Raw genomic sequence first — 25,063 nt, 5'->3', positions numbered from 1 at the left:
TCAATCTCTATTCCAAAGGTTAGGGTGTTTCTTATCTCCATTCCAGGGAGTAAAGATTATGTAGCTTAAGCATGATTGTTCGTAGTTAAAGAGATTAATTACCCGCCTGGCATTTAGTGAAGGGGTTTTATTCCCTCCCTAACTTCAGGGGAAAATCCCTACCTAGGGAAACAACCTTTCTCGGAGAGGTGACCTTGGTTAAAACACATAGTGCCAAGAAGGTGAGCAAACATATTAAAAACAGCATGCCATATATGCCAGGTCCCTTGAAACAGCAAGGATGGACCGGCTACCAGCACCCATTCAGCAGGTTGTTGTTTTTTCTTGTTGATGGTTTTCTTGGCTGTGCATAGACCAATGAATTTTGACTGAACACATCCATGCAAACAGCACCCAGATCGAGAAATATAACATTGATACTCCCATCCAGTTACCCTCCCCACCCAGGATAGAGCCATTGTGCTGACTTTTAACACCATAAATTAGTTTTGACAGTTTTGATTTTATATAAATGGGATTGATTCATTCTTTATTGAGCATCTACTACATACATCTTAGACGTGGCATTAGGGACTGTGAAGGAAGCACAGTGACCTTATGTGATTTCTGAATCTGGTAGGGACACAGGACATGGCATCGTATGTGTGGTGCAAGCAATGTAGCAGTCACTCTGGAGCACAAGCCATAGGCTGAGGCCATGGGAACGGAGGCCAGGCTTATCAGTAACTTTTCTGCTTACGAGCACATAGATTCCCTAGGAATACATGCTAAACTGTACATATAACATGTTTGTGAATCTCTAAACAACTGTGCTAGTAGTTGCTTTTATGTAGTCAAGCCAAACACTTAGGCAAAAGGAGTGGGGAGGCTTGGGGTCGGGGTGGGGGTGGGGAGGAGGGTAGAATATTCTTGAAGCCCTTCCAGAAGCTCTAAATCTATATTTGGAAGACTTCGCCTGTGGCTGAGCTTCCTGTTTCTCCCAGGAGCTGGGACTCAGCGCCTCTTCAGCAATGTGGTCTTTGTTTTCCTGCCTTCTTATCATTGCTATCATTCTTGTCCACTTTTCCATAACCGTTTCCATAACCGCCTTCTGCCAAGCCACATTCTGGACACTAATACCCAGAAATGGTTCCGCCTTTGCGCACCCCAACATCATCCTTCTGCTTGCTCTCTTACCCACTCCCACCGGCAGTCCTTGGCCTCACTGGGACCTCTAGCCCACTGATACTTCAGTCTTTCTTCTCACCATCAGCCCTGCCTGTGTCTGTCCCCCATGTGGCCTATTCCACGTATTTTTTCTCTCTTTTTCTACCACCTTGTATTTTTGTGGCCTTTTTATACCCTCTCTCTTTAGTTGCTTCTTCCTAGCAAAACCCCAATTCTGCCTTCTCCGACCATACACCTGAGCAGAGCTCCTGTCTTGTCAGCTGTTACTCATTTTCCACAGAAAGGAACTAGGGGGGCTTTTAAAAATGGCCACCTGACTTGATTTCTTCTCCACATAAAGGTCCTCAAATAATTATCATGGTTCTTAAGATAAAATCCTAACCCTTTACCAACTCTGCTGATGCCTTGCAGATTCTGGCGCCTCCTGCCAGCGCCCCTGTGCTCTGCCCAGGACCTTCTTTCAGTTCCTTTCCTCCATCTTTTCTGTCTCAGGACATGTCCCACATGCTGTTTCCTCTCTATAGAGCCCTTCTCCCTTGCCCTGTCTAGCACTTGCTCTTGAGTGAGTAGCAGAAATGTCACACCCTTCAAGGCCTTTCCAGACCTACCCCCCCCCCGCCCTTGCCAGACTAGACACATCCTGTTAGACGCTCTAAGAGTGCCCTGCACTCCCCTGTTTTGTAACTCATTGCATAATTTTCTCCACCCCTCGGCCCCCTTCACATTTGTCTCCTTGGCCGGACTGTAAGCTCCAAGAGGGCAAGGATCTACGTTTCTCTTTGCCAGTTACACCCAACAAGGCAGGCACTGTAGTAGATGGTTTACAAAGGAGCCAGTAGTACCAGGCACATGGTCCTGGCACCCTTGCCTCCTGATTCTTCCTTTTCATTCAGTGTCTACGGAAGGCAAAAATGGGCACCATGGACACTGAGCCGGCAGGAAGGAGCCCTTCCTTCTGATGGGGGAGGGAGCAGGCACTTTTAGCTACAAACTCTGCTTTCCTCCACGCCCTTTCTATGGCCCCCTGGATTTGTGAATCTTGGCTTAGTTAGAGGCTCTTTAGAGCAACTGCGTGAGCAGCCCTGTTCCCCGCCCCTCCCTTCCCTAGGTGCGAGGACAGGGCTGCGAGTGAGAAATGCTCCTTGCTTACCTTAGGGGTTGGCAAGAGTACAGTAGACCATTGTTGTTATTTGAAGACACTCCTCCCTCTTTATTGTAGCAAAATATTCAAAATAAACACACAGAAAAAACGCAACCTAATACATGTGCTTTAATCTCTCCCCACTCCAGCTTTCCCATATTCCTCACCTTCTCCAAACAGTTACATCTAAAATTTCCCTCTGCAAACCAGAGAATAACACTTTTGTAGATTACTCAGATTTAAGAAATGCTGGCCTGGTGTGTAGCAGAACACATCAGAATGAGTGCTGGAGTGAGGGTGAAGGAGGCCTGGGAAGAGTCCCCCCTGGAATGCAGATGTAAAAGCAAACAAATCAGTATGTAGCCAATGAAATGTACTTATAGTTAGATTTGATCCATAGGTGCTTGTTAGCAACCTATGTGTCTTAATAGTTTTTTGGAATAATATATACTTAACATATTCTGTTAATGTAAATGGTTGCTTTGCCCCCTTACTCCCCTATCATATATAATGGCTTCCAAAACTGGGCCTTGAATGGCCAGCATATGTTTTCCCAGCATTTAGCACATTACAAAGGGATGATGTTACCAAGGTGTGCTTAATGAGGAAGTGCATTCATGAGCGGTTCTGGAGCATTGTTTACAAGGGCTCCGGTGACACAGTGTGGCCCTGGATTTGCACAAATCCTCGCCCAGCCCATTACTCTGTGGGTCCTGACCAAGAGCTCGAGTGAAGGCTTGGGGAAGACCCGTGGCATTTACCTGCCCTTGCATAAGTCGTGCACAACCTCTTGTATGTGTGAGGGGCCCTTGCCTTATCTTTTGGAGTACAGCTTTTTCAAAAAAATGTTTTTATTAATTTTCAGAGAGAGGAAGGGAAAGTGAAATAGAAACATCGATGAGAGAGAAACATTGATATGCTGCCTCTTGCATGCACCCCCACTGGGCATTGAGCCCGCAACTGGGAATCGAACTGTGACCTCCTGGTTCATAGATTGATTCTCAACCCCTGAGCCACGCTGGCCAGGCTGGAGTATCACCTTTTGATGACTTGTTTGTCTCTTGTGGAAATTTGCTGCTTTAGTAAGTTTTTTCCATAGCAACCTTATGGCTTTATGGCCATACATTGATTTTCCTTCCAAAGAGGGGGAAGAAAAAACAACCAAAGACCAAACTCATTAAATATGTGTATTTCAATAGGTTCCATCTATATTATATCTATATGCTCCACTTACTATGGTTCTACAGGGAAAATATGCAAACTTTCCCCTTTCCACTCGTATGGCCAGCACCTCTACTAGAAAACCACCAGTACAATATGCTCCAGCAGCATTTGGTTGTAATTTTGACATTTTCAAAACACTGTGCAATTGGAAAGATTGAGAGTGTAATTACTTGATGCTCAGCTTTAGGTTTAGCTAAGTTTTTTTTTTTTTAAGACACATTATTGAATGGAATCCCTTTTAAAGAGGTTCTTGCCAATTACCCACATGACACCCTGGCCCTGAAGGGCTTTACTGATGGTTTTCATGCTTATGAACAGTTTGTCATGTGGAATTCTGAGGTTTTCAGGGTCTTGTGGAGGTTTTTTTGTAATATATGCTGGGTGGAGGAAGTTAGAAGGTTGGATAATAATGTGGTTTAAACTGTATTGTTGGATATCAGAAATTACATGAGGCAACTTTCAGCTTAGGAACCTGTTTTCTTATCACTTCATCCATCAGGGAAGAGGGCCAGAAAAGCCCTGTCCTTCCCACCCCCACGGACCTTGAGGCAGCGTGAAGGCATCTACAGGTAGATATCCCCATATCAGGGAGGCCTGAAGTCTGACGGGGAAACATGTGGTTTATATTCAGCAAGATGGTTCTCTCGGAGGCCCCCTAATGCTTTCAAGATGCTGATAGAGCCATTAATGGCTCTTGGAGAAAGATTAGATTTTCAATTAAAATGAAGCCAATTTAAAATAAATAGTTGGTAGTATTATTAGCCTAAAATAAACTTAAGAGTGTGCCTGGGGGGGGCGGGGCAGGGGATGTCAGGACTTCCAAAGTGGTGGAGTGAGGAACTTGGCAAATGCTCTGCCCCAAAAGCAACGATAAAACTGGACAAAACAGTAAAAAAATCATCCATTTTAGGGCTCAGGAAACCAAAGGCATACAGAAAACTGAAAAGTATTTATTCAAGAAACACTACTAAACTATTGTTACAAACAATGGGAGTTTGTGGTGTTTTATCCTGGGGCTTCCATCACCCCGCCTACCCGCCCCCCTCCCCCCAGTCCGGATCCATCTGGGCAGGCTAGGTTGTGGGCAAGTATGTTGGTCGCTCTGCATTTGTAACATGAGCATATTGATGGTAGCCACCTCATTAGAGAAGTCTGAATATTAAAAGAGTTATTGACACAGAAAAGCATTTAGAATACTGTCTGTGATATAATAAGCTCTATATAAGAGGCAGTTGCTATTATTCTCTCACCAGCCAATACAATGCCCTTATTCCCTTGGATGTGTGTGGATTAGATGTATGGGTTGAGGGACACAATGGCAGTTTTCCCATGCACACCAGGCAGGCCTGGTTGGTCTGGCTGGCAGCCCATTAGTTGTGGGCTGTGAATCCCCTGTCTCACTGTATCACATGCATCTTCCTAGTCATTCGGTGCTGATTCAGAGAGGGCACCTTCCCCACAGAGCAGTGGTTCTCAACCTTCTTCATGCCGCAGCCCTTTAATACAGTTCCTCATGTTGTGGTGACCCCCAATTTCATTGTTACAAATTGAACATAATTGAAGCATAGTGATTAATAACAAAAACAGTATGTAATTATATATGTGTTTTCCGATGGTCTTAGGCAACCCCTGTGAAAGGGTCATTCAAACCCCAAAGGGGTCGCAACTCACAGGTTGAGAACCGCTGCCACAGAGGGATGGAACTCTTCTTGGACTGGATAAGTCAGTGGTGTGACAACTCTGCTAGAATCAGTTCCCTGGATCTTCCCATGGCCATGGACCCTCTAAAACACCTGTGTACAGCATTGTAGGGTGTAATATAAATTTTTCTCTTCTGCACAGCAACTCCCAGATACAATAACGTTGAAATATCAAGCCCTTGAGTGAAGTGATGGTAGGGATCCGCTCTGTTGCCCTTCTGTCTCAAAGAACATCTCACCGGAGACTGGTGTATGGCTTTGAAGACCCCTTGGAATACATGCAGGTTGAATGAATTGAATTATGAATAATTACCGCTTCTGCTTTATTTTCAGCTGATTATTTACCCTGGAACCAACCAAGACGAGAGCTAATTCGTCCAGACCACAAATACCGGCCAGAATCTGCGAGGTTTGAAAACAGAACCACACACCAGGACGATTACCCTTTGAAGGGTCTAGTGAACACCATGAGCTGTAAGCCTGCAGCCATGCCCAAGGTCTATAACATCCCCCTGGAGGATCTGACTAACTACAAGATGAGCTACGTGGCCCACCCTACAGAGAAGCGTTTTGTGTATGAGGCAGAGAAGTTCAAACCCTGTGACATCCCCTTTGAAAGCATCACCACCCACAAACAGTGCTTCCGGGGCCAGATGGGGGAGCCAGCCAAGAGCTTGAAGCCTCCAGCCAGGCCCTGCATATTAGACACACCTTTCTCTAACACCACCGAGTTTCGAGAGAAGTACCAAGCGTGGCCAACGCCCCAGTTGTTCTACAAACCTCTTGTCCCCTACGTCCCTCCGGAAGAAAAGATGGACCTTATCACAACAGTGCAGTCCCATTACACATACCCGAAGGGGGCGCCAGCTCAGTCCTGCCGACCGATGGTTTGCATCAAGAAAGGTCCCCGCTTTGAAAGCTCCACAACCAACAGGGATGACTACAAGCAGTGGGCCAGCATACGCATGGAGCCAGTCAAGCCCATTCCCCAGCTGAACCGTCCCACCGAGCCCTTGGACTGCCTGACCACCACCAGGGCCCACTATGTGCCCCACCCTCCCATCAGTACCAAAAGCTATAAGCCCCTCTGGTCTAGTCCCCAAGCAAAGGCCCCTGTGGAGGGCCAGACCACATACACCATCAGCTTTACTCCCAAGGATTTGGGCCGGTGCTTGGCTTCATACCCTGAGCCCCCCGGCTACATCTTTGAAGAAACAGATGCTTCGGGGCACAAGATATACAGGCCAGTTTCCCACACAGGCTCTCGGCAGAACAGCCCTCTTTCTGTAGGTGATTCCAAAAACCCCAACCATCAGGAGTTGGCTGTGTCAGCCTGATTTAAAAAAAAAATTATTTAGAAATTGCAAAATACTTTTAAAAAAACCCAGATGATTGAAAGTTATTTGTTGGACAGAAAAGCAATTCCCCCAAATGAAAAAAAAAAGTCTTCATCATCATTTCCAGGACACTTGAATAAAATGAGAATCACTTGACTCAAGGAAAATGATATTTCGTCACTGGTAATTACTCCTCGAACCCTCCCTCTGCAGTGTTCCTTCTTGGGTTTCTTACCTTGTGCTCACGGAATCAAAGCTGGTCTCTAGGAGGTTTCCTCTGAACCAGGGGTATTTTATTAATTTAATCATTGCATTTATTGACATTGTGATGAACCTTTGCTAAGTATGAAGTGCCAAAGAATAAACTTAATTTTGGGGGGAGTGAATCTGCAGGCCCGTATCATCAGTCCTCCCTTCTGCCTATGCAAAGAGAAGGCTGGGTTCCCAGAACCTTGGAGAGATTTTAGACTTTAGTCCCCATTTTATCCCTGTCCTGGTGCGAGTGCCTTGGGCCCTGTCTGGAGTCTTGTTTCAGATTCTTTTTTCCCAGGGTGTCTTCCTACCTCTTCACATGGTGACATATCAGCAAGAACAGTGCTGTCTGATAGCGCATGGGCCTCTGATAACAGGAGATAGCTGACCCATGGGAGCGTGGACCTGCCGGACCTCTCCCACCTAACCCAGTGCAGGCTGTGATTCCAGTGGGAGGAGGGGAAAAAGGGACCCTGGCAACAGGACATTCAGCAGCCAGCCCCTGGGCTGTGTGTTCTCAATGCTCAGAGCCTAGAAAAAATGGCTTCCTGTGCTGCTTCCTGGGAAGCTGGACCTCCTTGTCCTAAAATGGTAACTGTGACCAGATCTGTGACAAAGCCTGACTTAGTGGTGAGCTGGACCCTGCCCTGGAGAAAGGGCTGGAGATTTCTCTTTTGGGTCTAAGGTTTCACCAAGTTTGATTCTAAGGCTAAGTGATTTGGGAATTATTTTAAGTTGAGAAGACTCGAGGAAGGACTTTGTTCAAGAGTTCGCGTGCTGAGTCAGATGGGCTCATGATATGGGTGAGCCGCTCACAGAGGGATGCAGACGGACACCTGGGTTACCACCTCTCTCTTAAATCCACAGAACTTAAAACATACTCTGAGAACTTGGTAACATGGTGGTGGGAGGAGAAAATTTCAGCTCAAGTCCAGAAACTCGAGCTTGGGCTCAATGCCTGGTTCATGGGTGAGCAACCTGCATCTCTTATCCAGGGCTCAGTCTTCCCACAGCCCTGACCTACTTTGCCCAGACTGCTCAGGTCCCTACCCCTTGTAGCCTCACCATGAGGTTAGTTTGTATCACTGGGTTGGGATTTACATCATTTAATCCTCTTTTTGGTTCCATGGGGTCTGGATGCCTGCCCTTATGGGGGTAGAGAAGCTCAGAGATGTTACGCATATTGCCCAAGGCCACAGAGCATGGCGCACCAAGGCCAAGATTGGAACCTAGGACTTTTGATTCAAGGTCCAGTGCTCTTCCCCAAACACCAGGCACCTCCCGTCTGCTGTGTCTCAGATCTCAAGGCTCCACAAGCCACATCAAACCACATTCTCTCTGTCTGAAGTCTTTCCTGGAGTCCACTAAGCTAAAGGAGATTACTAAGGAGGGTAGGTTTTATTATTTTGTTTTGTCATTTTTTACAAATCAAAGAAATATTTGCACTTGATTTGAAAAGCCAAATAGTGCTAAAATGCTTATAAAAAATTCAGCAATCTCGCCCTAGCCGGCTTGGCTCAGTGGATAGAGCGTCAGCCTGCAGACTGAAGGGTCCCAGGTTCGATTCCGGCCATGCCTGGGTTGCATGCTCGATCCCCGGCGGGGGGGGGGGGGGGGGGGGGAAGGTATGCAGGAGGCAGCTGATCAGGGATTCTCTCTCATCATTGATGTTTCTATCTCTCTCTCCCTCTCCCTTCCTCCCCGAAATCAATAAATATAAAAAAAAAAATTCAACAATCTCTCATGCCCCAGCCTCTTGGTCTCCTCCATTGTCTCTGCCTCAGAAAACAGTTTAATTTGATTTGTTTTTGTTAATATTTTCCTTCATATTCCTAAATGTACCTATTCTGTCTGTTGACTCATTGACTTTAGTCATGGTCTGTTTTGGTTAATTAGAAATGTTAGTCCTCTTACACTTCCCCTTCCCTCTCCCTTCTTTCAGAATGGTTATCTGACAATACTTGATTAGATCAAGACTAATGTGTTTTTCTAACATTTCTGATGAGTAGGAAGGGAAGAAGATGATGAAGAAAGATGACCCTGCCTGGTTAAGCTGAGCCTTCTTGGGGTGAGGAATGTCCTCTGAGCCCGCCCTTTGTGACATGTAGGGTCATCTCCATGGTGACCCCAGCTAGATGAGCTATCCGGGGCATCCCTGCCCACTTCTGGACTTAAGGAGCCAGGTTGCCCCTCACCCCTCAACTCCCCCCCCTCCCACTTTCTTTCCTGTTTTGGTCTCAAATTAAAATATCTTTATTATTATAGAAGTGGTTAACTCAAGTAAAAAATTAAGAAAATATATGAAGGACACAAGTACATATTATTGGGGCTGGTACAACACAATGGCCAAGACCATACCAGGAGACTGTCCAGCAGATCTGGGCTTGCATCTTGGCCCCTCCTACCCAGTAGCTAGGGGACCTTGGTCAAGTTCTTTAACATGTGGGCACTAGCAATACTGGCTGCATGATTTTGTTGTTTGAATTGAGTGATAGAATATATGTCAATCACTTATCCTTGACTCATGGTTCACTCTCATTAAATGTAGGTGAGGATGATGACGGTGATGATGAAGATGGTTGCTGAGTTCTGCCTGGTTGAATCTACTTATGATTTTATTGGTATTTACAAGAAGCAGGTAAGGATAACTGCTCATATTTTATATTGTACATATTTTACAAAGTAATATATTTACCTTTTTTTTCATATAGTTAACGTACTTTTTAGTTGTTCTGAGTTGGGATTGCTAACTGCTCTCCCTGGAAATGTCATTTTAGAAGGTAACCTGGGTCATGAGGAGGACAAGAGAAGCTGAGCTGAGTGGATGGGGCTCTGGTTCCTCTCCCCCCGCACCCTTGCTCTGTCATAAGCAGCAGCTTGTTAATCAATTCTGAGTATTGGGCTTCCATATAAGAGTCTGTTGGCAAAAGGATCTATTTTATTATACTTACTGCTGTAACACTTGATATGATCCCATTCCCTAAACACTGACAATGAAAGGCTCCAAACAAATTGTCTTCTCTTGAAATGTTGCGCATGATTGATTGTGAGACTGAAGTGGGAGCTTAATCACCTGCCACAGCCCAGGGTTCTCAAGGCATTAGGCATGAATAAAAGAAAGTTAGTAGAGACCAAGAATATGACACAAAGGGAAAGGCTTTATGTCGAAGCAGGGGACAGAATGCAGTCTGTTCTGTGGATGAGGTTCTGCAGAAGAAAACAGAAGGCCTCCAAGGCCCTCAAAGGGCACGGCATCCGGTGAGAGGGAAGCCGAGTTTCCAGTGAGGCCAATGGGCTGCAGCTGCTGGGATGACTTGGCCTGGAAGCTCTGGGCTGGTCTGCTGGTTTACGATGTGTTGCCAGGGGCGTCTTCTGGGGTGAGATCCCACTCCTGATGATGGTGTCCCCCTGCTTGTGCCATGCACAGGGCAGCCCCTGTCAGCAGGGTAGGTGACAGGGAAGGTCTTGTTCCTCAATTCCCTTACAGTGGGGCCACCTACATGGGTGAAGACCCTGGCATGTCACTCCCTTTCTGGTGATCAGGAGCCATCTCTATTTTGTCCTCCAATTGAGGTATAAATACAGCATTAAGAACAGGGGAAAGGATTCTCCATTCCACTACTATTGTATTTTCACGAGTGTCAACATCTTTAAAGATGAGCCCTTCCTTTTAGGCTTGGCTCTAAGATCTTCTGCCAGGTAATGGCTGGAGAATAGGGAAGGTGGGGCCCAATGTTAGTGATTCTCTTAGCAATCCCCAGTTTTGGCATCAGTTGTCAGTCTGCTTTCTATGGTACCTGCATTTCAAATCTGGAAAGCCTTCTGGGTTCTGCCTGGCAGGCCTGCTCCCTACCAGCTCCAGAATTCTTGCTGTATTTTTATTCTAGGCTGTGGCTTCACTTCTATACTTCCACCATCTACCCCCTGTCTTCTTCAAGTTTCTTGAAAACCCTTGTCCATTGATGACCCTCCTCCTATTGCACTATGACATTTTTTTCATTTATTAGAGCTTAATGGTGTATGTGAGGAGGTAGGGAGGAGGTAAGACAAGTAAGCAGGCCCCCACGTGGCCTGGGATAGAGCCAGTTGGTTGCAGATGATAAAGCATTAATGGCATTTCATCAGCATCTTCTCAACTGGAAAGCACACTTGGAGGGTGACTTTTTCTTCTGATTGGACAGGAGGGCCAAGACAGTGCAGAATAAGTACCAGGCCAACCAGTGGATGCAGGTGAAGGGAGCTGTGGGCCTCGGGCCATTCCTCTGACCCTCAACCTGTTCCCCAAGACTGCCCAGACAGCATCAGCCAGGGCTCTCCCACCTCCATCCTTGGCTCCACCCATCCTCCTTCCTACCCTGTCAGACATCATGTGCGATTCCAGGGAGGAGGGTCTAGGGGTCCAGAGACAGCCCTCAGCTGAGCAGAGACCACAGTCCAGTTCTGACATCAGAGCAGCAGTCCTGGCTGGGGCCTGTGCTGGGGTGGCTGGGGAGCCAGAACTCCCTGCCCTATGTCATGGAATTGCTTTCACGTGGTGTCCTCCAAATACCTTTCATTGTAGTCTCATTGCTCTACACGTGCTGGCTGTAATGTACAGAGTTAGAATAACTGTCTGCCCCTATCCTGCCCCTAAAGCAGGAGTGAAGCAAACTGCTCAAGGCAATGGGCCCAGCACAACAAAGTCTTTCCAAAGTGATGCACCTTTTTTGGGATCTTGTGATTCAGGGCATGGAGATGAACAGAGGGTCCATTTCCTCTAAGAGTACTTTTCAGCTGTGCAGTTGTCAAGGAGGAGTAGGCGGGCAGGTGGGGTGTGCACAGGGCCCAATTGCAGATTAAATGGCCCCCTGGCTCCTTGGGCCTGCCTGCCATCCCCCAGGCCCACATCTGGTCGGCAGGCCTCGACGTGGGAAGACAGAGGCCCTTCTGAGCGTAAGGACGGGGGTGGAGGGCAGGCAGGGGTGTTTTCTTTGGCAGGGCAGGCCCAGAGTTTCCACATGGCTGGCTGGGCAGGTGCGGGGCCCTTCCCCATTCTAGGGGGTGCAAAGGGTCATAGGAGCCTATGACCCTTCCAGAACATGTGCTCAGGAGTCTGGAAAAGGCATCAGGGCCATACTAGGCTGAGCTCCCGTTTAAGCCACTTCTGGGCCACAGGTGCCCCAGTCCCTGCCTTTGCATCCTTGGACACAACATGATGGCTTTTCCTTGTCAAACGTCTAAGTGTGGCAACAAACTCGCTTGGTGCTAATCGAAAGGACTCTGGAAACTTTCACTCCAGGGATTGAATCTAACGCTGATTTTCTTGGGCTTTTCATGCCCAGAGCAGTCAGCCGGCTGCCTGCCTGCCTACCTGCGCACTGCCCATCTACCCGGGCCAAGGCTGTTCTTTCAATGACAAGGGGGAAGCTTGATCACTTCACCATTTTCCCCAATCCCCATCCATTTCATGTTACAGCATCACAAAACAGGGAAGCCTACACATACCCTTTAAACAGGCAAGCAGCTACTTGAGGGTTGCAGGCAGACAGAATGCCTGAAAAATGACTGCAATTTGACATCTGTGCCAGGGAATGACTTATAAACTAAGAAATTGAATTTTTTGGACTGTAGGCTCTCTTGGGCTTTAAAAAACCCCCCACAAAAAACACCAACAACAAAACTTTTCATTTGAGTTCCTAAGCAGAGCTCAGTGCTTACTATCAACTTGGAGTGGCTCTTTTCTTGGCTAAGTATCACAACACCTCCCATATTCGAAGGTCAGTTATTTGTAAACTTCAGCCGTCCAAAACCGAGGCAAGAACCTGGAAATCAGCAGGCTTTCAGTTGCCAGAATCATTGACATACATTTCATGTAGAGAAACTTAGGTCCTTTACTCAGCGCACACCCCCTACCCTGGTGCTGTCTCTTAGTATATTGGCCCCTCTCTCCCATATTTTTTTTTTTTTAAACACACAGTTCCAATGAACTTCTATTATCTGGTTTATTAGCCACAGAAGAGTAGGAGGGGCTGCTGCTAGAGGCAGACACATTCAGAACAGAAAGGAGTGACAGCTGATAGCTTCTCAGTGGGACTAGAGGCCCCCAAATGAAAACAAATGCAGAACTAAAAAGCATGGCAGCTCAGGAATTATGACCCCAACATAATAAAACAGGACGCATACGTACACATGCACACTTGTGTGCGCACGCACACACATACATTTTTTATTAAGACTGGAAAAATATACCATGGTTTGCGCTCCTGACCTCAATTTAGTTAAAAGAATAAAAAATTATACACACATTTATAAAGTCTGGACAAATGCATCAACAGTGTTGGATAAATGAATTCCCGCTTGTCTCATTTATCTGGAATAATAAGAGAATGGGGATTTGGAGTATTTTAATATGAAGTTAACGTATAGGTAACATGTATCAGTCTTTCCCCAGTTGTTCCCTGTGCTAAACCAGCCCTGTGAAATGGTCGTCAAAAAAAAGTTCACTGGACACATCAGTTTGGGAAAGGCTGGCTGTTAGATCCTCCTGTTGGCGTTTCATGATACATGCTAATGTTTTGAAGGCTCTATAGTACAGGAACTTTGTTTACCTTTCTATAACCCACTGTATGAATTAGCAGTTAGGCACAGCTGGATATAGGGGCTTGAATGCTGGGATAAGGGCTTGGCCTTTGATATTCTGGCTTTATTTTCTTCTGCCTTGCCTTCTTAGGTAATTTCTAGAAATTCTTTTTGATTTTAGACAGAGAGAAAGGGGAGGAAGGGAGGGAGGAAGGAAGGGAGACAGGGGTAAGGGGAGGGAGGAAAGAGAGAGAGAGAGAGAGAGAGAGAGAGAGAGAGAGAGAGAGAGAGAGAGAGCAGAGAGAGAAAACACTGATGCGAGAGAAACATAGATTGGCTGCCTCCTATGAGGATCAAGCCTGCAACCCAGACCAGTGCCCTGACTGAGAATGGAACCAGCAACCTTCAGTGCAGGGAAGACACCTAACCAATGGAGCCATACTGGCCAGGGCTCTAGCAGTTTTGAGCTTACAACATCCTTTTAACTAAAGGGCTTCTCCTTTCTAGTGGTTCTAGTAAAATTCCCTTAATTGTGTCTCTTTTGCCTGGACTGATCCCTGCACTGATTATCATGGCCAGGGTGATAGAAAATATGCATTATTCAGGCCTGAATTGGGGCTCCCCCTGGCCAGAGCAGTGTGTGTGTGTATGGGGCCAATCCCATGTGAGCTACATGAACTGTAGGGGCTTGGTGTGGGGTAAGTCCCTAAAAGAAAACTGAGGTGTAGTTTCCAGGGTAGGGAAGGAATGCATGCTGAGCAGGCAGAAACAACAGTTTCCAACTCTGACAATACAGCCCTTTTATTGTGTAAAACCTATTGGAACACACATGGAGAAACACTGCCAAGTGCTCGTCATACATTTTTTCAAAGAAGTTCAGAATACAATAAAATACACATGCATGTAAACATGTGGTTGGCCCTTTCTTTGATGATTTAGAAACCTTGGTGGATCCTGCAGTGCCTCAGTGTTAACTCCGTTGAAATATCCTGGTCACTGGTAGTTGAGATTGTTTGGCTGCTTGATAAATGGGAGGTTAGGACACAGCCAGAGTGCAGGGCTCAGGGAGCCTGGGAAAGCTCACTGACCGGACAGTAGATGCAGTGTATGGTGTAGTGTTCTCTCAAGTTCTGATCACCCCAGCAGATGTCATCTCACTTTATCCACACACAACCCTTTCTCTGTGTTACCTTCCCATCTGGGTGGGGAATTGAGGCTCAGCAACTTGGCAAATTCTTCACAGGCTTGCTCAAGGCCTGCTCTCAGGGAGTTACCGTGAGTATCTTCAGTTCAGCTCAAGAGCAAATGGTCCGTGGCCCTGGCAGCTGCTCTGTGCCCTGGCACTGTGACTGCTGAGCTCCTGCTATGGGACAGAGCTACCTGGACAACTGGAAAACCTCAGCTAAGTCATTGCCTGGCCCTTTCATTGTAATTTAAAAAATGATGGTGGATTGCAGGGAAGAAAACCAAGCCCATGACACGCTTCACCACCCCACTCCTTGCCTTTGATCATTAAACATTTCCTAGAGTTGCTCCCCCGGTAACTAAGTTGTTCACAGCTTGTCTACTATTCTTCCTGGGATTTGTAACGAGGTCACCCCTGGCCATCACGCAGACCTGGAGGAGGGCTGTTTATGTCATCGTAAAGAAGGAGGCACGTTTCCCAGGCATGCTTTCTGGTCTAAATGATGACTGTTCAACCTCCCAGGCCCTCCGAAGCCTTCTGTTCAAACAAACGTTATTTATGTTCGGCAGGAGAACCGTTCCCCACTGTCTGCTTGCTCTACACTTACCTACAACTTCACATTTAATTTCTGTTTACACATATATAGACCATGTCTTTAGGAGCAGCCTGGGAAATCCTTCGTTGAAGATGGATCTCGCCTTTGGAAAACACAGAGGTGAGTGACATCTGTATATTGTGTTATCAGAAGCGTGACACGTGGCTGATTGGGACCAGGTGCTCCACAGAACCCATCTGAGTGAAGTGGTAAATCTCTAGTTGACAGGCAAGGTGACGGCGCAGTTCTTGTTAGCAAAGGCTTGGTTAGCAATATCTTCCCTCCCCTTTAGGGGTGGCGAAAAACAGTTGAAAACCTTGGGGTGCTATGAATATGAAGCTGAGTTTTGACTAAAGATAACACTCACTGGTCAACCCATATACATTTGACCTGTAAAAGCAGCTCTAAAAGGACAGGATGGATGTGTGTGGGACAGACAAGAATTTTAGGTGAAGCTTAGAAGATTGGTAGAATTCATTTGGTATTTAGTTTTCTACTGTTTACTTCAAGGTTTGCATTAAGACCAATATTTTCCTAGTTGGCAGTGTGTGACCTGGGTAGGGAACCTTCCTTGATTTAACTCACATTCAATGCATTCTGAGTCTGAATCCTGAGGTCTTTAAATCATAGCCGACTCAGTTAATGAGGGACAGAGAGAGACACAAGCAAGGAGGTGTCACCTTATTTAGTTTCCTAACTTATCCTTTCTTGGATTAATTCACCACAGATCAATTTTCACTGGGTTATTCTCCAAGAGGGTCATCTTTCTCTCTACCCCACCCCAACCCTAACTCTTACCCTTTGGGGATGAATTTACCTATTTTGGAGAGCCCACAGATAGATTACTGAGATCTAACTTGTCTAATTTTAGCTGAGAGCCATTAATAAAATTGGTTTATTTCCTTTGGGTTTATCTGCAGGATAATTCCCGAGGCGAGTGGACAATAGCCTGCTGCCTATGAGAAAATATACGACATGGTAAGTGAAATACCCATAATTTTTCTTTTATTTGTTTATTCATGAATGAACATCATTTTAAAAAGTAACTTAAAGGAAATAGCCCATGTGTGCAGATTTGGGTATCTTTTAAAATATTTTTATTAATTTCAGAGGTAGAGAGAGAGAGAAACATCAATGATGAGAGAGAATCATTGATTAGCTGCCTCCTGCCGACTGGGGATCGAGCCCACAATCTGGGCATGTGCTCTGACCAGGAATCAAACTGTGACCTCCTGGTTCATAGGTTGACGCTCAACCACTGAGCCACATCTGTCAGGGCATTTGGGTCTTTTGAATTGAGACGGGGCTGTACATTTGGATCATAAGATAACGTCTTGGGAGGTATTTCTGGAAGTTTGTCAGTATTTTGGTGAGTCTTTGAGTTAGCCACATGGGCTGATCTGTTTTCTTCCAAGACACAGAGCTTGGTTTACTAGCTAACGCCTCTGGTGTTTACACTATTGTGCAGTAGTGAACTCTGAATGAATGACTGATGTCCTTCTCAATCAAGAATGAAAACACAGGGGAATCTTCCGGTGTTGACCATGGGAAGTAATGTGATATTTCTGCCAGCCTATCCTTCATCTCCCCATCTCTCTGAGTAACTTGGATGGTGATAATAGCAGTTAGCATTCAGTGAGTGCATCAACGATACACCAGGCACCCTTATATTTCCTTGACAGGAAGTAACTAATTGTTTCCTCACCACAACCCTATCCTATGAAGTATCCTCTTTTGAAAGGTGAAGAAGTTGAGGCATAAATGAGCTTGGATGATGGTTGCCTATTCTGGTCTCAGTGGACTCACAGATTTCTTGGGCTCATCTTGCCAAAGTCCTGGAAACATCTGAGGCCAAGCAGGGGACGGTAGTGTGAGGAGTTACAACCCCAAGACTGGCCTGTGGTTAACATCCCAAACTTTTACACTGTGGTTGGTGGCATCTTGGAAGGTATGTCTTCTTTACTCCGTGCTGTGCTCTGTGATTTTGGCTGGAAAATTTTCCATGTGCTCTACTCAAGCCCTTTCCATGGTTTAGCCTTCCTGGGTTTTTACTCTGGCATCTGACTCATCCGCCCTCTCCTGGAGTTTCTGTAGCGCATTGTTTGGTTGCTGGTATGTATTTATAGTTCTAGCATTGGCAACATCTAAAATGCCTTAGGAAATGATTGGAATTTCAAGACGAGCTTTCTGGTATATTTTTATGCTGCTCAGCAGAGTGTGATGCGCTGAAGTCAGTGCTGGCAAACAGGCTGGAGGTTGGCTTTCTGGCCAGGGCGGCTCACGGAGCTCCACGCCTGGCCATTGTCTGGGCCTGGGGACGCGCCGACGTTCCCCAGAGCCTGTTCATGAAGAGCTCGGTGATATGCTGTTTTGTTTTGACACTTTCCACAGTAGCTCTATGTAAAAAGAGGGAGCGAGGAGCCCCAAGATGCCACAATTGATTTTAGGGGACAATAAAATAACCCCCGTAAAATGTGCTATTGTCATCTCTAGCGACCGCCAAGCAGTAAGGAGGAACGGGGCACACGCCAGGGTGGCCACGCGTGGTCGGCGCTCACACGGAGGAGCTGGAGACAGCACAGTGGGTAAGAGTGAGGCTCTGGCTAAAAAGCCAGACGACTGGCATTTGGAGCGGGTCCACCAGCTGGATGACCTTGGGCTTCTCATAATGGAGATAATTATAGGGTTGATATGAGGATTAACTGTGGCAGGATCTAGAAATGTTAGCCCCTGCCAATAGCATACACGCACAACTTCAGCATGCGGTTACTCCACACTGCACACGGCACATCAGCCTGGCCCGGAGTGAGGCTCCTCCTGCACCCAAGCCGGCACGTACCCACACATGCCTGTGCTTCTCTTCCCAAAGGCACTGCGCCTCCCGTCTTCCCACTCTATAGGGCCGGAAATAAGACGACTGTCAAGGGCAGCACTGAGACTGAGTATGTGCACATCCAGAGCCACAGCCCCTCTGGCTTCAGTTACAGAGCCGGCCCTCCCAGGCCTGGGCCCCCAACACCCCCTGTGAAGCTGAAAACTGCAATTCTCCCTCTTTAGCCAGACACAGATAAGTGGCCGGGAACCACCCTCTCGCCGACACAACACAAGGTGGGAGGGCTGAGCTTAAGAGAGACTCAGACGACATGATTTAAATAAATAAGCTGTATTGTCTGTACAAAAAATATAAATACAGTTTTGTGTTTTAGAGGAGGAAGTGCCTCCTTCCACATTATTCAGCAGCCCTAATAATCTTGGGGCGCTGCTGAGTCACAATTCACAGAACAAACAATAAATGAACATTCATGTCATGCAAGGGGCACACGGCTTCCTACCCCAATCCCAGGCCCTCCAACACATTTCAGAGGTTCCAGCCTGACACGGGGGAGCTGAGGACACCTGCTGTGTAGGAAATGTGAATATTGGCCCGTGGTTTTCAAAAGCTATTGAACTGGAAATAACCAGCCACATTAGCAGTAGGATAGAATTTGTCTTCTTCACCCCACGTGTTAACTACTGTGTCACAAATGAATTCTCTCTCATTGCCCCATCATCCCATGTTAGTTTTTACAATGTCTCTGTACACAGTGAATGGATCCAGAGTTAAACATCAGGTTCTATTAAAAAGAGGAACAATACAATAATCACCAGAGTTTACAGAAACACAACTGCAAGAAGTTACTAAAGAGTCCCCCAAATACTTGGTTTTCTGGATGACAATGTACAATTATTAATATTGCACTTTTTTTATACAAGAAATCCTAATAAATATTCACAAAAGATATACAGACATAGAACACATTCTCTTTTATTTTAAATAAACATTACACTGATTTTTAGTAACATGATTTCTTAGAGCCCATGTTTGTGGTGAGGAAGAAGGAAACCCACCTAACTGTCCACAGCTCACCTGGGGAGGACACAGATGAACGTCGTCTCCCCTCCAATGTCCTTGCAGGCTGGAAAACACTGCCCTGATGTCAGCGGCGGCCCCGAGGGAGTGGTGCTTTCTCTGAAGGTGAGTGACTGTCGCCGCCCTGACCTGCCATGACGACTAAACTGTGGCCACTCGGGGAGATGGCCAAAATCATGCGTCCAAAGCCACTTGCTGAATAAGCAATTAGCCCAATCACCAAAACTGGCATATGTGGACTCCTGGTAGTTCACTGTGTGTGGGGAATGGGTTGAAAGCCTTGGAGGACAGTCTTGGAAGCGTTAGTTATCTTTTGGCTTTGCCATTGCACCCCACACCCTGCCCCAACCTGCTCTATAGACAGGAGGGAACTCTCACTGTGGTCTGGGCAGGGCTCCCACAAGCCTACAGCGCCCCCCCGACCCCCGGACAGCTCTGGAATGAAGTGGCTGCTATGTCCTGCTGGCTGCTCTCAGGCAAATTGATTATAATGAATTGGTTTTTGAAAATTGACTCTACTCCCTGGCTCTTAAGTGGGGCAGCAAAGGCCATCCATGCTCAGATGCCCCTGGCTCACATCAGCAGTGAGTTCCAGGCTTGGGGAACTCCGGACTTAGATAGAGATGCCAGGGGTGGTTTTGCTGCAGGTGTACAGGCAGAAGGTTCTCTGAGACAGCATGGGGAGAGAGCCTCCCCTCCACCCCATGGAGGGCATGTCTCATACCAAAGCCTCAGCCATGAGGGCAGCAGAGCTCCGAGCGGCCCCTCCCCTGAGCCTGCCGGGGTCCCACACCCAGGGGGTTCAGAGCCCTTCTGGGAGCCTCCTGGCTACTCCCTCCTCCCCTGTCTCCCTCAACTCTCCCCTGAGGAACATGCACAGGCTTTCTTGCTTCTGTCCCCCTACCCCTCTACTCCCTTTTTCTGCATTGTGTCCTTTAGGCCTACTTGGACTGTCTCCTTTTCCCCCACGTGTCCATGTTTTGAGTTCTTGTTGCTGTGCCCTCCACCTCCCCTCCCAGCAGAAGAACTAAGTTCTGGGCTGCTTCTGCTTCAGCATGGTGTTCCCTCGCCCTTTCTGAGGCCTAGGGACAGAGGCAGAGGAGGAGACAGGAGCAGCGCTCTCCTGCGTGAACAGTGCGTGGGCAAGACCCAGTTGGTGTCCAAAGTCAGGACCAATGCTTTCCAAATCATCTGGGACCTGCTCACCTGCCTCCTGGGAGCTCTGGCTCCACGCTGTCCCGAGGGGCTGTACCTGCCTCTCCCCAGGTCTCTTTGGGACCCAGGTTTGGGAGGGAGCCGGCTTTGCACGGGAGCTCCCACTGTCTGGCCCTGTCTGTTCTGCAACCTCCTTTAGACCTCTGTCCTGTCTGTTCCCAACATTCTGTCCTCCATCGAACTGAAAGAGAAGGCATGCTGAGGTCCTCAAGTCTGGGGGTGGGGGCGGTGGGGGTTGGATGGGGGTGTGCGTGGTTGGGGGCAGGGAGGGGGAAATAAATAAAACGAAGAAAGCTTAAGTTCTGTCCAAGCTGGTTGCGTGAGTCCTTTGTGCAGCCAGGGTCGGTCTTCCCTAGGCCTCCTCTTCACGCTTCGCCACAAGTTCCACAGCAGCGAGACTTGAACTGGCTGAGTTGGCAGAGTTTCAGCTGTTTCACCTTCTCGCAGTACCTGGTGGTATCACTGCACTCCACTGGGAAGGGGGTGGGAGCAGAAAGGAAACGGAGATTAACGGTTCTGGCCAACTGGGTGTTTCCTGGGGTCTGCCGTGGGCACCGGACTCCTGTGCTGGAGGGGACACTGCTGTCCCGTGAGCTCAGCCACCACCCCTCCTGCCCCTGGCTGCCAACACGGGGCCTTTCTGAGAGCACCCCCCTTCCTGCCGGTGCCTGTGGGCTCCCTGTCTTTGGCCCGCCTCACCTCCCAGGCAAGCTTGCTGTCTCCCATGGTATTTTAGTATTTTAGTAAGTGACTCTCCTCGAGATGGGTTCCAGAAGGACTACATTTTGTTCCACTGCAAGGTAGCATGTAAGTGAGGCCCTAGCTGATGGCCTCACCCCCCTGAGCAGCTTTGTCTTGGCATAGTCTCCACCTGTGCCTCTCTGCTTCTCATCACCAGGCCGTACCAGGCACCACGACCTTCTAGGTCAGTACAGGCACAGACTGCAAGTTCCTCAGCACTGGCGCTGATTTGGGGTGTGGACATCCCGGATTGACCTAGTCTGAACTCCTTTCATTGAACACTGGTCCTCCGTGTGGTGAGCTCCTACCACCAAGATGGGTCAGCCCCACCCACCCCAGTGTAGAGAAAGCCACCAGGACTGAAGGTAAGGGGACTGTTGGCCTCCAGGTCTCCTGCCTCCGCGCTGGGAATCTGATGCCCAGGGAGTCCCTGTTGGGAGGAAACGGCACTGCACCAGGAAAGTCTCCTAGTCTTTGCCTCACGCTTTGTCATCTTCCCTGTGGGGGAAACACCTCCAATTTGTTTTGGGTCCAAAGGAATAAAAAATAGATCCCCACCCAACAGGAATACAAATGCTGGTGTAGGGCTGAGGAGGACCAGACCTGCAGAAGGAGGGAGTGAATGAGTGTCAGATCCCTGGGCAGGGGGGCTCAGTGTGGTCGGTGCCCTGGGGCAGGGGAGGAGGGAGGTGGTTAGCAGAGCCTGGCTCTGTGAGAAGCAGAGCTGTTATGGGCGCTGGGCCTGCTGAGCGGAGGCACTCTGCGTGCTGCTTTAGTGTGCACAGTGCTCTCTCCTTAGTAGCCCTCCTCCGAGACCACAGTCCAGTTGTCCCCTGCGCACCTGCCAAACGACTGCAGGTGAGCTGGAGGCTGATTTCATCTGGCACTTGGCTCTTTCAGGGCCAGGACAGAGCCCTTAGGGCACTCAGCCATCTTCTGTGGCTTGAATATGTGTACACACATCCTTGCACACACCCATGCACCCCTCTGAAAATACTTAACTCTAGCCCCAGCTCACAGTCCTTGGGAAGCCTGATCCAGTGCCCTGTGCTCAGGCTCGGGCCCAGGGACTGCCCTCTGCACCCGGTGCCCTGGGGGGAGTTTGCGGAAGGCTCTTTGGGATCGGAACATACTGTTTTCACATGGGGTGATGTTGCAGCGCTGCCAGTTGGCGGGCCGGGGCCCCCAGGAGCACAGGTGCTCAGGCACCGCCTTGTTGGTGTGGGTGTGCACACACTCCACACGCCGGGACTGGAAGCCGTAGTTGCCGCAGGTCGCTGTGCACAGGGTCCACAGGCTGACCCTCCAGTGTACGCTGCAGGCTTCTGACCAGCAGTTCTGGGTGCTCACGGGCCTGCAGGAGGAGGAGGGCAGGGTTAGCCTCTGCCTCTGTGGGGGCTGGAGCTGGATGCAGGGTGGGGACAGATGTGACAATAACACTGGCACCCCAAGCATGTTGGGCAATGAAGAGCTTCCAGTGTTACCAGACCTGGGCTCTGCTCTGTTACTGAAAGGCTCTAAGACAGTGCTTCTCAACCTTCTTAATGCTGAGACCCTTTAATACAGTTCTTCATGTTGAGGTGACCCCCAATTTCATGGTTACAAATTGAACATAATGAAAGCATAGTGATTGATCACAAAACAATATGTAATTATATATGTGTTTTCCGATGGTCTTAGGTGACCCCTGTGAAAGGGTCGTTTGACCCCCCAAAAGGGATCGCGACCCACAGGTTGAGAACCGCTGCTCTAAGATTTCAGAAGGCTACCTCCTCTAACTGGGACTTTGTCTGCTCATCTCTACAATGCCTGCCTCACTGCAGGACCTGAGAATGGGCTCAACCCAGGGTGCAGGTTTGCAGAGGCAGAGCCTGGAGCCAGCCTCAGGGGCCTTATGTGGGGGTAGTGAGCCATCACCCCAGGAGGACACCTAAAGGAGGGATGACAGGGAGAGACTCAGGGACAAAGGCTCTCATGTCAGCATAACTTCTAGAGGGAGGTCAACAAGAGTGAGGGGGGCTGCTGGAGCCCTTAAGATCTGGTGACCACTTTGTGGACTTCACCTCCTGTCCACCCTGGGGCTAGTCAGGTTTCTTATGGTTTCAGGCTTTCCTCAGAGGAACCTATACATCTTTATCTCCGAGAAAGGAACGCCCAGCCTCGCCCATCCAGTAAATACAAGGCCACCACTGAGCCTTCTCCCTTGGGAGAACTGAGGTGAAAGGGCAGGGTATGTGACCCCTGGGACCATGGGAGATTGGAGGAGAAACATTCATTCACCACCATCTTTCTGTGCTATTGACACAGGGACTGGGGCAAGGAGGCCCATGGTTTTCTCTTACCTCGGAAGGGCACTGCACTGCTCTGACGGTAAGGTGACGCCGTCCAGTGTCTGGCAGAAGACTTGTCTGTGTTGCACAGCTAGGTGAGGCCCAATGCAAGGCCCGTTGCACTGGTAAGAAGAGAAAGGTGACATATACATATAATGTTAGGCAAGCCAGGGGAAGGCTGCAGTATTCAGGCTGCATGGGACACATGTGCAGGGCCAGATCATTCATCTTGCCCCTCTTTGGGCCAACTAAAGGGCGTTCACTGGCATGTTTCCTTTGTGCCACAGTGGAAGGGTTAGCTTTCCTGTGGTCTGTGAGCATGCTGCTAGCAAATGGCTAATGGTAGTTGTAGAGCCAATCAGAGAATGCCAACCCCTCCCAGATTAAACAGGTGAAGGATTTCTTGGCCTAAGGGGCCAGGAATGTGCTGGTAACCTTTAGAGGTGAAGACTTTAAGAAAAGCCCCTCAGTCCCACCTTTAGTCCTGAGAATTACTTGATTTATTGTTTTCTTGCTAAATCCACCCAAGTAACCAAGTCTATGAGTTCTTTCTTTCCTTTGGCTTCATTTTCTCCAGGTTAAACCCAGGATGGCTGAACAGAAGCAGACTTAGGTATGTACAACTAGTCCCTGCTTACATTCTCTTGATGATATGTGCTCATGGAGATGGTTAAGCTTTTCCTAGAGTTGGCAGAGCCAGAGTCTAGCACAGTAAATGCCCGTAACAATGGTGTCTGTGAAGTACAAAAGCAGCGGGCCTTAGCTGACATCTGCTATTTGAGTAAGAGGCCAGATATCCCTTAGAGGTCACTTTAGAACCAAAGTCCTTAATTCGGGGGGTCTTTGGACTTCCTAGGGGACCCCAGGAGAGTTGTTAACCTTTAAAATTTTAAACAGAAATCTTGTGTTTATTGACATTTTTCTAGCAAGAGGCTCTAGCTTTTATCAGATGCTCAAAGGATTTCAAAGGAATGTTGTGTACCGGGCCTCTAGTATATACATAATTTGTTAAAATTTATGATTTTATATAATTCAATGGCATTAGTACATTCATGTTGTTGTACACCATTAACATTATTCATCTCTAGAACTTATTCATCATCCTGAACTCCCCGGCTGTGGTATCCATTATTCTACTTCCTGTTTCTATGACTTGACTCCAGGTACCTCATTTAAGTGAAATCATGCAGTGTATGTTCTTTTGTGTCTGGCTTCTTTAACTTAAATGTTTTCAAGGTTCATCCATGTTTTAGCATATAGAATTTCTCTTTTTAAGGCTGGATAACATACCATTGTAAGCATACACCACATTTTGTTTATCCTTGTATCTGCTAATGAACATATGGGTTTTTATTTTTATAGCTATTGTGAATAATGCCATCATGAATATTAGTGTACAAATATCTGTTCAAATTCCTGCTTTCAGTTCTTCTGAGTATATAGCTAGAAGTGGAATTGCTGGATCATAAGGTAATAATTCTATGTTTACTTTTTTGAAAAACCTCCATACTGTTTTCCACAGCAATTATTCCATTTCATATTTCCATCAACAGTGCATAAGGGTTCCAGTTTTTCTATATCTTGGTCAACATTTGTTATTTTCTTTTTTTTTTAAAAAATAACAATCCTAATGGATAAGTAGTATCTCATTGTGGTTTTGATTTGCATTTCCCTAATTACTAGTGATGTTCAATATCTTTTCATTTG

The 25,063-nt window shown here is 47.6% G+C and overlaps 2 protein-coding genes across 2 annotated transcripts in view; one reads left to right on the top strand and one right to left on the bottom strand.

Annotated features, from left to right (window-relative positions):
* Positions 1 to 6,686, top strand: part of SAXO1 (stabilizer of axonemal microtubules 1) — a 23,618-nt gene extending 16,932 nt beyond the window's left edge. The window contains exon 4 of the mRNA XM_006764943.2: positions 5,566 to 6,686. Coding sequence (XP_006765006.2) covers positions 5,566 to 6,569 — 1,004 coding nt within the window. The 3' untranslated portion in view covers positions 6,570 to 6,686. The remainder of the gene's footprint in view (positions 1 to 5,565) is intronic.
* An 11,621-nt stretch (positions 6,687 to 18,307) lies between these two features.
* Positions 18,308 to 25,063, bottom strand: part of ADAMTSL1 (ADAMTS like 1) — a 393,380-nt gene continuing 386,624 nt past the window's right edge. Inside the window, 3 exon segments of the mRNA XM_006764922.2 lie at positions 18,308 to 20,757; positions 22,160 to 22,380; positions 23,369 to 23,478. Of these exon segments, the coding sequence (XP_006764985.1) occupies positions 20,651 to 20,757; positions 22,160 to 22,380; positions 23,369 to 23,478 (438 nt within the window). The 3' untranslated portion in view covers positions 18,308 to 20,650.

The sequence above is a fragment of the Myotis davidii genome, unplaced genomic scaffold (assembly GCF_000327345.1).
Source record: "Myotis davidii unplaced genomic scaffold, ASM32734v1 scaffold197, whole genome shotgun sequence".
Taxonomy (NCBI): domain Eukaryota; kingdom Metazoa; phylum Chordata; class Mammalia; order Chiroptera; family Vespertilionidae; genus Myotis; species Myotis davidii.
The sequence above is the reverse complement of the archived record's forward strand: the minus strand, read 5'-3'. Positions and strand labels throughout refer to the sequence as shown.